This window comes from Rhincodon typus, chromosome 9, assembly GCF_021869965.1.
Source record: "Rhincodon typus isolate 14 chromosome 9, sRhiTyp1.1, whole genome shotgun sequence".
NCBI classification, from domain to species: Eukaryota; Metazoa; Chordata; class Chondrichthyes; order Orectolobiformes; family Rhincodontidae; genus Rhincodon; species Rhincodon typus.
Window position 1 is genome coordinate 43219853 of NC_063340.1, and position 16223 is coordinate 43236075.

The following is a 16223-nucleotide window of genomic DNA, read 5'->3' on the forward strand; positions in this document are numbered from 1 at the left end:
CATGGATCTGTTAAGGTCAAATTGCATTTAACAAATTTATTGGAGTAAGTAATTACAGAGTGTTGATGAGGTGGACACTATGATACGGTATACATTTACTTCTGCACAACAGACTTGTGAGCAAAATTAAAGCTCATGGAATAAAAGGGATAGAAATTATATGGATACAAAATTGATTAAGTGACAGGAAGTAAGAGTAGTGGCTAATGGATGTGTTTTGGATTGGAGGAAGGGTTATAATGGAGCTCTACAGGGAGGGGGGCAGGGATGGTGCTTGGTTCTTTGCTGTTCCTGATGCATATTAAAGTGACCTAAACTTTGGTATACCAATCATAATTTGAAAATTTGCAGACAATACTAAACTTGGAAGTACTGTGAACGAGGAGGAGGAGGAGAGGGTGAAGTGTAGATTTCAAAAGAACAGAGACAAGTTGATGAAATAGGAAGACAAATGAAATATATACAGAAATGAATCATCTTGGTAGGAAGAATGTGATGAGACAAAAGAAAACAAAGGGCACAAATTTGAGGGAGGTGCAAGAGCAGGGGGATCGGATAGTATACGTACATCAATCACTGAAGGTGGCAGGAAGATTAAAAGAGCAGTTAATAAAGCATACAGGATCCTAGGCTTCGATATTAGGGCATAGAGTACAAGAACAAGGAAGTTCTGTTAAGCTATTACAGAATCGTGGTTCAGCCTCAGTTGGAGTTGGTGTCAGTGTCAGTGTCCAGGTCTGGGCATCACAATTCAGAATGAATGTAAAGACATCAGTGAATGTGGATCAGATTCAAAATAAATATATTTTGGAGTGAGAAAACTTAGTTATGTAGGAAGACAAGTTGAAACTGTTTTCCTTGGGGACGGTTGAGAAGAGATTTGATAGAGGATCCAAAAACATGTGGGGTCTGGACAGAGTAGATGTGGGAAACTTTCTATTGGAACTAGAGAGCACAGGTAACTGGTAAAAACAGCAATAGCCTTTGGAAGGAAAAAAAAATTTACACAGCGAGTGTTTAGGATTTGGAATGCACTGCCTTAGTGCGAGGGAGACAGGTTCAATCAAAGCTCTCAAGAGGGAATTGATTTATTATTCAAATAGGAAGAACGAGCAAGACTGAGGGAAGGCAGCAGCGGAGTAACTTAAGATGAATGGTTTCTTTGGAGAGGCAGCACGGACACAATGGGCTAAAAGTCCTGTACTATAACCATTCTAGGATTCAGAAATAATTGCAGAAAATTGTATGAATATTGGTGCAAAAATTAAGTAATAATAAGATTCTAAAGATGCTACTATTAAAGCATAAACAAACATAAATGATCTTGAACTAGTTTATTGGAAAACACAAGCACTTTTTCACACTGTAAAGAATGTTGTTGCTTGAAGTGTTTCTGTTTCCTGTACCCATTACTCTAACGGAACACAAATAAATTCATTTAAAATTAAACTGCACAAAAAGGCAAACCATGTAAAAATCAAAATATTGCATTTAAAAAAAGTACACATCAAGAAGATGGCATCTCATTTCTTTACTCAAAGCAGACATTTGATTAGTAATAATTTATAATCGCAGTCACACAGAATAGAAAATAGCTTGCATCAGTTATGACTATTTTTCCTAGACCAGCTAGAATATCTTACTCATTAAAATAATTCAAATTGAGCCTACAACAGTAGTTACGATTCAAATAAATACTTTTAACAGATTACAGACAAAACTTCAGAACTATTATTGAAAGCTTGCCTTTTCTCACATAACTGATACATGATCAGAGTAGTGGAAGCAGATTTCCCTTTCTTGATATGAAATGAAATTTATTTCGAAATAAGTATTTATTACACAGTGGAGTTTTAAAATATATTTGAAGTATGGTAATTATTAATGCCTATTTACAAACAAAAATAAATATACATTATTGCTTTATTTAATAGCTTATACCAAGAATAATTGCCCAATTTACTTAAATAGGTTTCTCCATCTATATAACTAATTCCTTGCATCTAGCACATGTTCATAACATTAACCCTTTCAAAGGTATCTCATATGAAAGTGTGGCTTTAGAGGTAGTCGATGTCATAGGATCATGCATCTGTTATTATTTCAGCTAATTACAAAAGCATCTGTTTTGAGTTACCAATCAAGTAAATATGATTGAAATCAAAGTAGTACAAAGTACCAGTACGATAGAGTAAACATGAAAAAAAGAGCATTTAGTTCCTTCAGATTTTTAAACGAAGTGTTCATAAATGAAGTACTACACAAAAAAATAAAATTACTGAAACAATTACTTATTAATTTTACAGCTACAGTGCTGCCTGAGCCACCAACTGAATAAACCTGAATAATAAAATTTATGACTGGAGATTTAGTAATTTCTCTTTTTTTTCTCCCAGTCTAATTCAATGTGTTGGGTCAAGGACTTCCATTTGATTGGTCCACTCCTATGGGCAAAGGGCTGCTGTGGTTTCCCATTGCCTTCTGCATGATGGCTGACCAGGAGTTTCTCACACTCTTACCACCTGCCATCAGACATACAGAAGGATTTACAGGCTGATAATCAATCTGTTCGACCATGTTACAAGCATACTTTCCATTGCCAAAAAGGTCCTGGCATGGGACTCTAACTTGAGCTTTTGCCCTAGATGTACAGACATAAATATAGTGCAACAAGACCTCCTATTACTGAAATATCAAAACAATCAAAATCAAACAATGAAGTTCTCCCACTCCATGAGGTCTATTTTCAGCTGCCTTCATTTCTGCAACCTCTTCACAGCAACTACTTTCTATGGGCTATCTTTCTTCAGCTTTGTGCATTTGTAAAGCCTATGATGGCTGTGATTCCCAAATTCCCAAAGAACACCAGAAGAAACTCACTCATACTTGCTTTTAAAAAAGGTCCACATCAACCTACAGACCATTCTGAAGCCAATTATATTTTCATCGAATACTACTATAAAAGTACATTCAACTTCCTCTCAGCCCATGATCGTACCTCATGCACTGTTTCTCAAACTCAAGAATATTAACACACAAAATTCTTCCAGTCCTAACTGCATTACTCACCGTTGGCCCTCAATGATTCCAGGCCTGAGCTAACTCACTGCTTCCCACCCAACGACACCCACCTATCTTTACAGTAACATCATTCCAAAGAACGGCACAAACCAAAACATAAGAAATTAAACTGCCGCTGAATGCATGCCTGTTCCAAGAAATCTGTTTGCGAAAGACAATATCTCTGTGCCACCACTGCTGTCTTTAGGATTACTGCTTTTTCCTTCCTTCTGGAAGCCCCATTTACAGCATTATCACAGTCCTACAAAGTCGCAATTTGGCAGGAGTCAGGCTGTTTAATTTTTCATGATTGCGCTGTGATATTTTCACTGATTTGAGACTCTAAAGTAATTTCTTTTGAAGCACCATATTGACATTATTTTTTAAAAAAATGCAAAGTACACATCAAGCACACTTAAGACACTCTCACAGTTCACAATAACTCTCCCTATCCCCCAACAATTTTACAACTGTTGCCCATCTACTCAGCCTAATCCTCTAATCACCTAATCACCTCTGTGGTTAGCCCTCTGATTGCTTACTCCTTCTCACAAAGGAGAACTTAACGTTATGATATGACTATGCCACCCAAGTTGTTAGTAAAACATTTATTTTCCAAATTTTAGCTTGTCTTTCCTAGAAATTAAACATCAAAATTCCCTGTTAACGTTGAACAGTAAATAGACAGTGCACCGAAGCAAAACAAGAATCATAACTACACACAAGCTAAACGTGAGACGATTCACCTTCACAACAGAAACACACCTGCAAAATCATCACTACTTCACCATTATGTTGTTAATTTTTCAACTCTAAGCCACTCAGTTATTCAAATTTGCTTTCTAAAGCTGGTTCTCTTTGCATCCGACAACAAGCTTCATTGTTTGGTTAATGTACAAGAATACTTTTCTGTTTAATGTACAAGAAAAATATCCACATTTTCACAACAATTTTACTTTTTGAGCCCTTTTTACCAGATTTACCAGTAAACCATTCACTTCCTTGAGCTTGCTCCACCATTCAACAGAACTGAGAGGCCCCTAATGGTGAATAAGAGGGATTGAGTGGATGGGAGAGGGGGCAGACAGGAGGAAAGGTTGGAGTATCAGAGGGTTTTAGGGAAGGATTCCACAATTTGACATCTGGATGACCAAAAGTACAGCTGCCAATCAATCTTGAAAGGTAAATAAATATTGAAGATTATTTTTATAATAGCTAGACTGAAGTATCATTGAAACTGTTGCTTAAAGTTTCAGAAAATTGGAAGACACAAACAGACTTTTTTGCTGGTAAAGGAACTTGGATGATGCACATTGGAGATGTTCTACCATGAGACTGAGAAGACGAGCTTTCACTAGAACTGCTCCGAGTCTCTGTACTTGTGCTACTTTTCTTCATCTTTCGCCTCTTTGCCAAAGGAGCGTTTTCAACACTTTGGAGGAAAAATCCTTCTCTCTTGCATTTATTAACAGCCTAAAGTAGAAAATAACACAAAGAATGTGGTATTGTTGCAACAAATGTAACATTATATAAAAGTAATCTTGAAAGATTTCCTAGTTAAATACATTGGAGAATTGTAGGATAATGGGATTAATTTAACTGTCCACAAACAGTTCACAATGCAGAAAATGTCATGTTGCCGAATTTTGATAAAATTTTCAATGCTGACAAGGTGATATCACACATTCTTTCCCAATGACAATTTTTCCAAAGCTCCTTCCAGCTTTAAAACAAATGTAGTGTGCCCCAAGAAACACCAGAAACAAAGTATGTAAAATGCCATAAAGAATTATTTTTTGCTTGCCAATTTTCTTACCTTCTCCTCTGAAGGTTTTCAACTTTGTGATGGGTTACAGTTCAAAAGGCAGAAGGCATGTTCTACAACTTCATTCATGCAGCTATTATTCATGAACAACCTAATTTATCAACAGCCAAATCCAACTGACTCCTTCAGCACTGCTAACACACACAAATTTCTAGCAGTTCCATCTTCTAGACTTTAACCCAGGGTGCCAACAACTATCCTGGTTACCAGCTACTGGATGGCTTCAGCAACTTGTAGGAACATGGTCCCATTTGAAATATGTACATAAGCTAGAACTTTTATTGTGGGAAGGGGACATAATGTTTCAAGCTAATCCTAACATTTGAGTAGCTTTGTAAATGTGGTATTTGTGGTTACTTCATGACCAGTGCATGATATTTGAAAACCTTCAAAAGTGTTTTTTTAAAGGAAGAACATTGCTCTGGAGTAAAAACGGAAAGAACTGCAGATGCTGAAAATCAGAAACAAAAACAGAAATTGCTGGAAAAGCTCAGCAGGTCTTGGCATCATCTGTGGATAGATGTTAATGTTGCCGGTCCAATGACCCTTCCTCAGCGGTTCTGAGGAAGGGTCACTGCACCTGAAATGTTAATTCTGATTACTCTACTCTCCATAAATGTTGCCAGACCTGCTGAGCTTTTCCAGCAGTTTCAGTTTTTGTTACTGCTTTGGAGTATATTGACAAACTAATGCTGAGATATTACTGTAATATTATCATTCCAGTTTAATTTCTGATTTAAGATTTAAGATCTTACCATAAAAGAAGATTTGAAGTAACTGTTAGTGGAAGAATCAAGAATATTTGGAGACACCAATGGATTAGAGGACAAACAATGGCTATTTTGAAGCCAGTTGTTGAATCTTGAGCTAGATAACTTCAGACGAGAGTTTGGATCCACAGTAAGTAAACCTATAGAAGTGATGGAATTATATGTAGTGTCATTCTAAAATTATATCAAAGATTCCAAATAGATACAGGTAAAAAACTATTTCCTGGTCTATTTTTATGTATGTATGTGCATTATCTATATGTATCTACACATATTTGTAAATAATAAATAAGCTACATCATACAAGTTTACATAAATGTGTTTTGTTGCAACACTACCTGAGCAAATTGTCTGCAATTTATTTGGTAAACGTTAAAAAGTACATTACCTTGCACCAGCTCTTTAGCTTCTTGTGAAACATTGTTCCAGACTTCTCCAGCAAGTGAAAAGTTTGCCTCCTTTATTGCTCTTATTTGTTCATCAGTGTTTGATATCACAGTTCTCTGCATACTTTGGAAAGGAATCAGTCCTGACAACATTGTATACTAGAATACAACAAAATACATAAGCTTTATAATTGGCTACTTTCTGAGCAATGGAACATGTAGTAAATATTTGGGTAATTAGGGGGAAGCATCAATCTCACAAATGACCTTTCTGATAAGATGATTGTTGCTCCATTAAAAAAATACATTTGTTAGCCAGCATCAGGAAAAGGTTTTGGCAATGTTTGGTGAGGCTACCGTATCCTATAACAGAACATTAAATCTGCCACTTCTTTTCCTTTCTCCCCTTGAAATTCTTGGCTGTGACAATTGGATGGCCAAGGAATGGCATATAGCCAATGCTGTCAATCTGATCAAAACTGAAACCATCTGAACTATTGCTGGACTAATCTCTAACAGTAAAGCACTTTATGTTGTTAGGGACTACATTTCCGAGAATGTGAAACTGGATTGGAATAGACAAAGGAAGGAACTGGGGTAGTTTCCTCATTTATTTTTCATGTAAATTTATTAATAACCAATCATTACCACTAGTAATGATTTTTCAGCAAACTTGTAATTCAGACTACTTCGGCACTGTATAAATTTAGATACATTAAGTAGGAGCATGTTCAGAGGCATGGAGGAATAATGAAGACAAAATATGAGTTCAAATTCCATCATAGTAGTTTGAGAATTTTATTTCATTTTTAAAAAATCTGAAAACGATAATCTGTCATCAGTTAAAGTGACCATGAAATGACTGGATTGTGCTAAAAACCTATCGGTAGAGAAGAAAACATTAATTTCTGTCGGTGTGCGTCTCATGTCCTATACCAATAAGGTTGCCCTTTAACTGCATTCTCTTGTGGCTTGACAACCCATTCAATTGTACTAAAGCACAACACAACCACCACAACAAAGAATTGATTGCAATAGTCCAAGACAAAGGTCCACCACCTTCTTAGGACAACTAGAGGCCGGGTAACAAATCCTGACCTTGTCATTTACATCCATATTTCAAGGAGGTTTTCCAAAACAAAAGGCGAGAACAGTCAATTAATTAACAATAACTTCTGCAAGAAATTAAAAGGAATGAATCAGGGTAACATTTGTATATTGAGATTTCATAATCTGGATTAGGTCCTGCATCACCCTACTCCAATAAACGTGTGATCATTCAATTTGGAGCAAAAACAGGAGGGAAATTATCTTAATGGTGAAAGATTAAGAAAGAGGTGGTGGGTCTGCGGAATTCTCTGCCACAGAAAATGGTTGAGATCAAACCATTAAAAGTTTTCAAGAAGGAGTTAGATATAGCCTTTAGGGTTAAAATGGATTAAAGGGTATGGGGTGAAAGCAGGAACAGGATACAGAGTAGGATGATCAGCCATGATCATATTGATGGCACAGCAGACTCAAAATATCCAAATGCCTACTCCTATTTTCTATATTTCTATGTTAGTACTTCCGCTGCAATGCTCCACATTGGCTGTAGCTGCAAGATTGTACTGTAGCAAATACATTAGAATACATTAATTGATCTGTTGCTCCTGGGAGAAAATTACACTCAAAAAGAAAGTTTGAATCAGTGATGAAGTGCAAAAATGCATGAATCAGTTTTGGAAAAAAAAACGCATATTCAAAACTATGTCAGAGATTTAACACTGGGAACAGAGAGTTGATGCATTTACCCATGTACAGGATAAAATAAGTGGAATTACAGACATAACTTGCATTTTTAAAATTATTTCATTGAACCTTTCTAATCATACATTTGGTAAAGTATGTTGCACAAGTCTTTTATAGGGTGTCAACCCACTAAATAAATTAGCAAATTTTCTTCAATGTAACCTTTCTAGTAACTGAAGATCTTAGTGTTGGGAAATTAAAAACGTTTCCCATACTCATTCACAGAAATAAGATTAGGCTGAAGTTTGTAAACTGGCTATTCTTCATAGCTTCTCCAAACTGGACTACAACTATGGTTAATTTCTCATGTGCTATTACATATAAGATGTTGTGTATAGAATTCCCAAAAGTATTCCAAGATTTGGAATTTCAGTTTTGCTCAGTTTGGCGGCACAGAAGCTCAGTGGTTAGCACTGCTGCCTCACAGTGCCAGGGACTCGGTTTTGATTCCACCCTCGGGCGACTGTCTGTGTGGAGTTTGCACATTCTCCCCGTGTCTGCATGGATTTCCTCTGGGTACTCCGGTTTCCTTCCACAGTCCAGGGATGTGCAGGTTAGCTGGACTGGCCATGCTAAATTGCCTGTAGTGTCCAGAGGTGTTTGAATTAGGTGGATTAGCCATGGGAAATGGGTTACAGGGAAAGGGTAGGGTGGTGAGTCTAGGTGGAATGCTCTTTGGAGGGGTGGTGTGGACTAGTTGGGCCGATTAGCCTGTTTCCACACTGTAGGGATTCTGTGATTCTCAGATTTTTGAGACCTAAATCCCACACATGCAAGGACAACTACTGAAAACGTGACAACGTCAATTCTTCCTTTACAAACGTTTGAGTGATACACAACTCAAATATATTTTATATACTTACTAATATTACTCCAAGACTCCACAGATCACAAGACTCATTATAACCATTTTGCTTGAAAATTTCAGGAGCTGCATATTGGAAAGTGAAACACGGAGTTTTCAATGGCTGGCTGTCAGAAGGTTTAACTCTTGCAAACCCAAAATCTACTATCTTGATCAGTGCGCCATCATTCTGATCAGTAAACAAAATATTCTGTTTATAAAAAGAAACAACAGTTAAGTGTAATTTCTTGCATTCATTAATCTTTTAAAAACATTTGTCCACAAGTTATAAAGATAAAATTGTGAAGTGTTAAGATTTATTTACTAAATTTTGGAGCATTTCTGGCATAGGTTTATGTATACTTGTTTAGTAGTGTCAGCATTGAATTTTTGTTTTCTTATGGCACATTCAAAATACAATCAAAATAAGTCATACACAGAGTATGCATTTTCTTTGTCAAAACCTAACATTTAACCCAAAGCTCTAAAATTTTGAATCAATTTTCAAAACATTGGCTGGAATGTACGATAAAATTTAAAAATTGATAAATCCTCCTGAATTATAAATGTGAAACTTTGTTAAATTTTAGTAAAAGTACTTCAACTCTTAGCTCAACAAATGTTCAACTGCATTTCTCCAAGACGACAATCTGGGTCAGTGTTTAGCATTATGAGTCCACAAACTAACTCTTGTCATGCAACTGCACACTAATTATGTTACTTGATAGTCTAGTAATCTAACAACCAAAACACAGCACATTTTCAAATGCATTAGCATGCTACCAAATGATAGTATTGAGATGCACATTATGACAACCGCTAGCAAGTGCAGTGTCATTACAGGTGTATTTCATAGCTATCTTTAAAAGGTACATCAAAACACAAACATCCTAGTAATATATTTTGTTTACTGCACAACACCTAGCCTCCACTTGTCCTAAGTTCTGACAACAGGGCAAAAGTAGAACCTCTATAAAGTGGAACAATGGATGATGTAGAAGATCACATTGACAGACCAAGATATTTTATCACTGCTACAATTAACACCACTCAATTATAAAAAAAGTAATACAATTATTTTGCCGTTTGTCCATCTGAGAATAACAGATCTCTAAGACCATTTTCATTAACTTCTTTGCCTGTACAACCAAATTTACAGCAGGCAAGGCAAAGAACTGGCCTAGAGGTGATCTTAAGGAGGTGTACTAGATATTGAAGCGATTGAAAAGGTAAATCTGTAAAATTACTTTAAATTTAACTGCGAGAAGAATACAGGTCATACATTGAGACATCCTAAGACTGGTATCAGGAAGTTTTGCCCTGTAATTATTTAAGAACCAATGGGATGTTAAAATAATGTTCGTTTCAGATCCTTCTGGAAGGATAAACGAGATGCATCTAACACTTTGAGCTTTCTCAACTATTCCATGACTTTAGTCATTTTTAAAAAACTATTAGTGTTGACTTTTAGAGACAGGATCAAAAGAAGTTATTAAAAGTAAATCTGAAGCATTGGTGAGAACAATACAGTTTGGCGATGTGTTGGTTTTCCATCGAAGAGAATAGTTTCACTATCAGTGTGGTCAAAATCCAGAGGACATAAATTTCAATTGATTGTGAAAGAGCCAGATGGGAGAGGAAATTACTTTTATGCAACAAGTTATGATTTGGAATGCATTGCCTAGGACAGCAATGAAAAACAGAGTCAATAGTAACTTCAAAAGAAAAATGGTTATATACTAGAAAGCAAAATGCAAGGCTATGAGAAAAGAGAAAGGCAATGGGACTAATTAGATAGTTCTTTCAAATACTGATGGACTGAATAGCTTTCTTCTCACTAAGAATTCCATCATCCCCGTTGGCCAATGGTTTTCCACAATTCCCTCCTACCCGTAGTCTTGAACTCATATCTTTCGCTAGTCTCCCTCATAATATCCCTCATGACCTCTCGAAACTACACAAGATCTAATGCTTGCTCCCTCAACCCTACGTCCACTAAATTACTAACGATCCAACTGCCCACTCCGGGTCTCGTTAGCTGATATTATTAATATGGTTTTCTCTTGAATTGTTGTCCTTCTCTGCTTGAAGTCTGATTTCAACACTCCTTTTAAAAAAAATCCCAGACACCATCATCCCTGTAAATCCTGCCCTAAATTCCAAGCTCCCTTTACTCTCTTAGGTCTCTGAATTTGGGGTCATTCCCAAATCCATGTCCATCTACTTTCCTGGAACTTCATGTTTGAACCACTCCAATGAGGTTTCCTACCTGACAGGAGTGAACCAGCTATCAATTTCTCAGATGGTACCCTTTGTGATTGGGAGAAAGATAAACTTTCCCTCCCAGATCTGTCATAGTCTTTGATATGATTGACCATACCATCCTCCTCCATTGACCTCCCAGCTGGATAGGATGTTCTCGTGGTTTAATTTTTGCCTCTCAAACTGTTTTCATAGATCCACTCCGTGTGGTTTCTTTTCTGGCTCCCTCATGATTAATTACTGTATGTGCTTCCTCCTATTTCTAATCTACATGCTTCTGTCAAGCAACATTATCCATAAACAGGATGTTAATTTTCACTAATATGCTGAAGACACGCAGTTCTACTTCACCACCACCTCTCCCAACTCCTCTGGTATTGCAATGTTATCAAATAACTCATCAACATCTGATACTGGATGAGTAGTAATTTCCTCTAATTAAGCATTGGGAAAACTGAAGCCATTGTCTTCAGCAATTGCTCCAAATTTCATTTCCTAATATTGAATCCATTCCCTGTCTGACAACAGTCAGAGACTAAACAGATTTATCGGCAGCTTTGGTGTAATGTTTGACCTGGTATGAGCTTTGGACTACATTGCCATTCCCATCTCCAAATATTGGCTAGTTTAACCCAGCTCATTCATGACTTTGTCACCTTTAGATTTATCATTGAATGGATTCTGGTCTCTCATATTCTACCTTATGAAAATTTGAGTTCTTCTAAAAGTCTGCTGTAATATCTTAACTTGCGTCAAGTTCTTTTCACATACCATTTTGTATTCTCACCCTGACACTGCCCCGACTTGATTTTCAAATTCTCATCCTCATTTTCTAAAATCCTTTTTTAAAGGAAACTGCTGTCCTTGCCTGGTCTGGCCTGCATGTGATTTCAGACCCACAGCAAATGAGGTTGACTCATAACTGCCAACTGGGTAATTAGACATTGGCAATAAATGCTGGCTTAGCCAGAAACACCCACATCCCATGAATGAATGAAAAACAAAATCTCTCCATGGCTGGTCTCCTTGAACACTACAACTCTCCAAGAAACTTGCACTCTTTTATTTCTGGCTTCTTCTGTGACCCCAATCTTAATCACAATTTTGGTGATTACACCACTCACACTCTCTTCCTTGCTTTCCTCCATAAAATCTACCTTTTTGACCACGCCGTTGGTTATATGCCCAAATACTTCATGTGGTTCAGTGCCATTTTTTGCTTTAGAATGCCCCTGTGAAATGCTATGAGACAATTTATTACATTACATGTGCAGTAAGTGATTGTAGGAGAATAACAGCAGACATCCATCCCAACTGATCTGCCCAATATTTATGCTTCACACGAACCTCCTTTCCACTTTAACTCATATCAGCATGACTTTTTTATTGCTTTATTTTTCATGTAAGTATTTAGATTCCCTTCAAAATGTTCCCTACTTTTTTTTTTACCTGAACTATTCAAGTGGCAACATTCTGCATTCTAACCAATCTCTGGGCAATAAAATTTCAGATGAATTCCTTACTGGATTTAATCAGTGACTATTTTAAATTTATGATCCCTTGGTTTTGAATTTCCTTACAAGCAGAAACATTCTCACAATATGTACAATATGAAAAAGCCCCTGATCATTTTAAAGGCCTCTATAAGGTCACTTCTCAACTTTCTCTTTGAGAGAAAAGGTCATCAAATAGTTTCATCTTTATTCATATTAGGTATGACCTCTTAATTCTAGTATCAACCTCGTAAACCCATTACAGTACGTTCTGAAGTGCCATAATATGTCTTCTTATTAACTGAAGACCAGAACAGTTCAGTATTCTATGTATCAAAGCTCTATGCAAATATAACACAATTAATTTGCTTTTGCATTCCGATTCAGAAATAGACAATTTTTTATGACTTGCCAAATTGTTAATTTTAATGTTTTCTGAAGTTGTGTCCTTAGATATCTTTGTTCCCATTTAGACCCTAACTTCCCAACAAATATGTGGCCTTCTTATCTTATCCTCATGGGCAAAACTTTGTGATCTATGCTGAACTAAAAGAGCAGTTCTACTTGAGGTGTTCAAGAAACTGTACATCCTGTGAAAAATAAACTTTATCTACAGTCATGAACCTAGAAAGAGCCACCGTGATTTTTAAAAACTAAAAGTACTGTGGATGCTGTAAATCAGGAACAAAAACAAAGTTGCTGGAAAAGCTCAGAGGAAGGGTCACCGGACCCAAAACGTTCACTCTGTTTTCTCCTTCACAGATGCTGCCAGACCTGCTGAGCTTTTCCAGCAACTTTATTTTTGCACCATGATTTTTGTCCAGGTTCATCCCAAGCAGGACTCCGTGTTCTATTAGCTGTTTCCAGGAACATAGAGTGAGATAAACATCTCTACAGCTGGAGGACCATCAACTCTATGAAAGATGCTCTTTGATCCGTCTAACGTGCTGGTTTTTAAATGCAAAGCGTTGTCCTCAAATGAATGTTATAGCCTGGCACATTCCAAGGTCCAAGACTACATGCTAGGGGATGCTCTAAATCTTGCGGCAGCCACCATGGAGACATGAGAGGGCAAAAGGTACTGTCTAAGGCCTTTCAGCCATTATATACTGACAGGCAGAAAACTGCTGAACACTTCAGGCCACATACCTCAGAAGCGATGTAGATTGTGGATGTCAAGGGTATTAAAATTATATTGAGGCAGTCACAGTGGAACACGGGGCATGGATTAAAAAAAAATTCTACTATGCTTCCTGTAAGTTTCAAGTCAAAGTGTTTTATAGTTACGAAGTTTTACTAAGGTCATACATTTTTGGTGTAAAAAAACTTTACTGGATGGTAAAAGTTCTCCAATAGATAGGTACTAGTTTCCAAAATTACTAAAATTTGAAACATTACGTTCATTAATATACCTCTGGTTTTAAATCTCTGTGCACAATTCCACAATCATGCATATAACGAACTGCAGAAACGAGCATGCTCATAATTCTTCTGGTTTCAGATTCACTGAAATGCTTCCTCTTTTTAATACGTTCCAGTAGTTCACCTCCTTTTAACAACTCCATAACCATGTATGTATGTAACTGGGAGAAGAGCAAAATGGAATTATTGTTTAAGTGGAAAAGCAGTTTTTCGTGACATATATCAAAGGGTGGTAAGCTTGTAAATTCGCTTCAGCAGTATACCAATTCTACTCCCAGGCCATTTTCAGGGAAGTTGGATGGGGGATGGAGTTTAGTAGGGTGGGGGGAGGTGCACTAGGTTGCATGTGGTGGATAGTCAATTCAGCTTGCTAATGGACTATTAAAAAGGTCCCCAGAGGTATCATGGAAAAACTGCGCAAATATGACTTCCTAGTAGCAAAGTAGGAGGGCTAGCTTTCCAGTCAGGATTAGAGGGTCTTCCCAACTTCCTGGTTTCAGCAAGAGGTCATCCTATGGGGGTGGCATGGCTGCTGAAGACAGGTTTCTAATCTTAAAATTAACAAAATTGCAGAGAGGGCAGCTACATCTTTAGGTGCCCACAGTCTCACTTGCATAGGAGTGCAAGATCCTGTTTCTTTAGCACTGGAAGGTTTCTTATTGGCCCTCCAACTTTGACAGTCCTCCCACTGGTTAAGGATGACAAGCTCAGCACCTGGTGAGCAATTCAGAGAAAATCACTGCCAGATGACTGTTCCAGCTTTTAACCTTGATGACAGGATCCCGAATTCCATGTGGAAAATCTTACCCATTTAAAAATAAATTACTGATTTTATTAATTAGGTAAAAGAGTTTAAACAGAGAATTTACAGACACAGTAATTTAATAAAGGAGCTGAACTATTACATACAGGGAAACATTGAACATTCAAACAAATGGGATCAATTGCATACCATTATACATAGTGAAATATGTAATGATTCCAAATCAGAGCTGACATAACAGTTAGTCAATTTTTAGTGTTACTGATGTACAAGCTAACACTATATTTGGCAACAATTCTGTGATTTTGCCTAATTTTAAGAAGCACAGCTTCAGGGATTTGTGGCTTGTTTAGCAGACACTCCTATACAAATAATTTCAAATTTCCAACCATAAACAGTGCAATTCAAACATTAGCTTTCAACAATTTAAAACTGATCAAAAATTCTTATTCGTAAACAGAGCTGTGTGGATGCATAACTTTATAATATTATCTTTGATAATATTAAAGCTAACTATTTCCTGGCTTGTGCGTTTGGCAGACCAGAGATTTGAAAAAGAATATTAAGAGAAAGAATTGTTTGAAATGCAAAACTCAAAAAAGATGCGCACTAAAAATCAGATTAAGTTTGTAACAGTTAAAAAGTTAGTGAATCATTATTCTTCACACTACTGAAGTTTCAGATTTATTTTTGTATCTTATCTTTTTATTGTACCTGATCATGGTAAACTTCACATAGTTCAACAATGTTAGGATGGGCCCCTAAAAGCTTCAGTGCTGCAATTTCCCTTTGCGTACAGGCTTCCATTCTAAAAAGCAACATAACATGTTAGGGCAATTCATATTCTACAACTGCATGGATAACAAATCATAAGAGTTTATTGTTCAGAAACAGTTCTAAGTATCCTCTGACTTTGTTCAAGTTAGAATTAATTATTAATGAATTTCAATATTGAATAACAGACTCCATTAGAAGCATCACAGCTAAGCTCATGTCCAAATTTGTGATCACTTGATGTCCATGACTACCTGCTGCATACTTTCTGCAGTTAGCTGTATAAAAACTTGACTTCTCCTCACTAATTCAACTCTCAGAGATCATTTGAGATTCTACCTTCATCACTGATTGAGCCTTCTGTAAAGAATAAAGCTTAAATCAAGGATGTCCTTAGCTATTCCAAGTATGTAATGATTCATTAGAAAGATCTATTTACATCATGAACAAAAACAGAAGTTGCTGGAAAAGCTCAGCAGGTTTGGCAGCATCTGTGAAGAAAAAAATAAATCAAAAAGAGTTAATGTTTCAGGTGCGGTGACCTTTCCTCAGAATAGATGGTAGCTGGGAAAAAGTAGGTTTATATGCAGAAAATAGGGAGGGGGCTGGGGTAGGGCGTAAACGACAGGATAGAGCCTGAAGAGAGAGAAGAGCAGTTGGATAGACAAAGGAATTGATAACGACCTGTCTAGGAGGGTGAATAGTTGTTAATGGCGGCTGTGAGTAACTAGCAATAGGTAGTGTGTAATCGAGATAGTAGGAACTGCAGATGCTGGAGAATCTGAGATAACAAGGTGTAGAGCTGGATGAACACAGCAGGCCAAGCAGCATCA

At 36.8% G+C, this 16223-nt stretch overlaps 1 protein-coding gene across 1 annotated transcript in view; it reads right to left on the minus strand.

Moving 5' to 3' along the window:
- Positions 1-1319: 1319 nt before the first annotated feature.
- The window catches only part of LOC109938878 (ribosomal protein S6 kinase alpha-5-like), a gene marked incomplete at its 5' end in the record, with an annotated part of 48803 nt that continues 33899 nt past the window's right edge, over positions 1320-16223 (minus strand). Inside the window, 6 exons of the mRNA XM_048600990.1 lie at positions 1320-4533; positions 5641-5795; positions 6044-6200; positions 8696-8887; positions 13844-14014; positions 15331-15424. Coding sequence (XP_048456947.1) covers positions 4276-4533; positions 5641-5795; positions 6044-6200; positions 8696-8887; positions 13844-14014; positions 15331-15424 — 1027 coding nt within the window. The remainder of the gene's footprint in view (positions 4534-5640; positions 5796-6043; positions 6201-8695; positions 8888-13843; positions 14015-15330; positions 15425-16223) is intronic.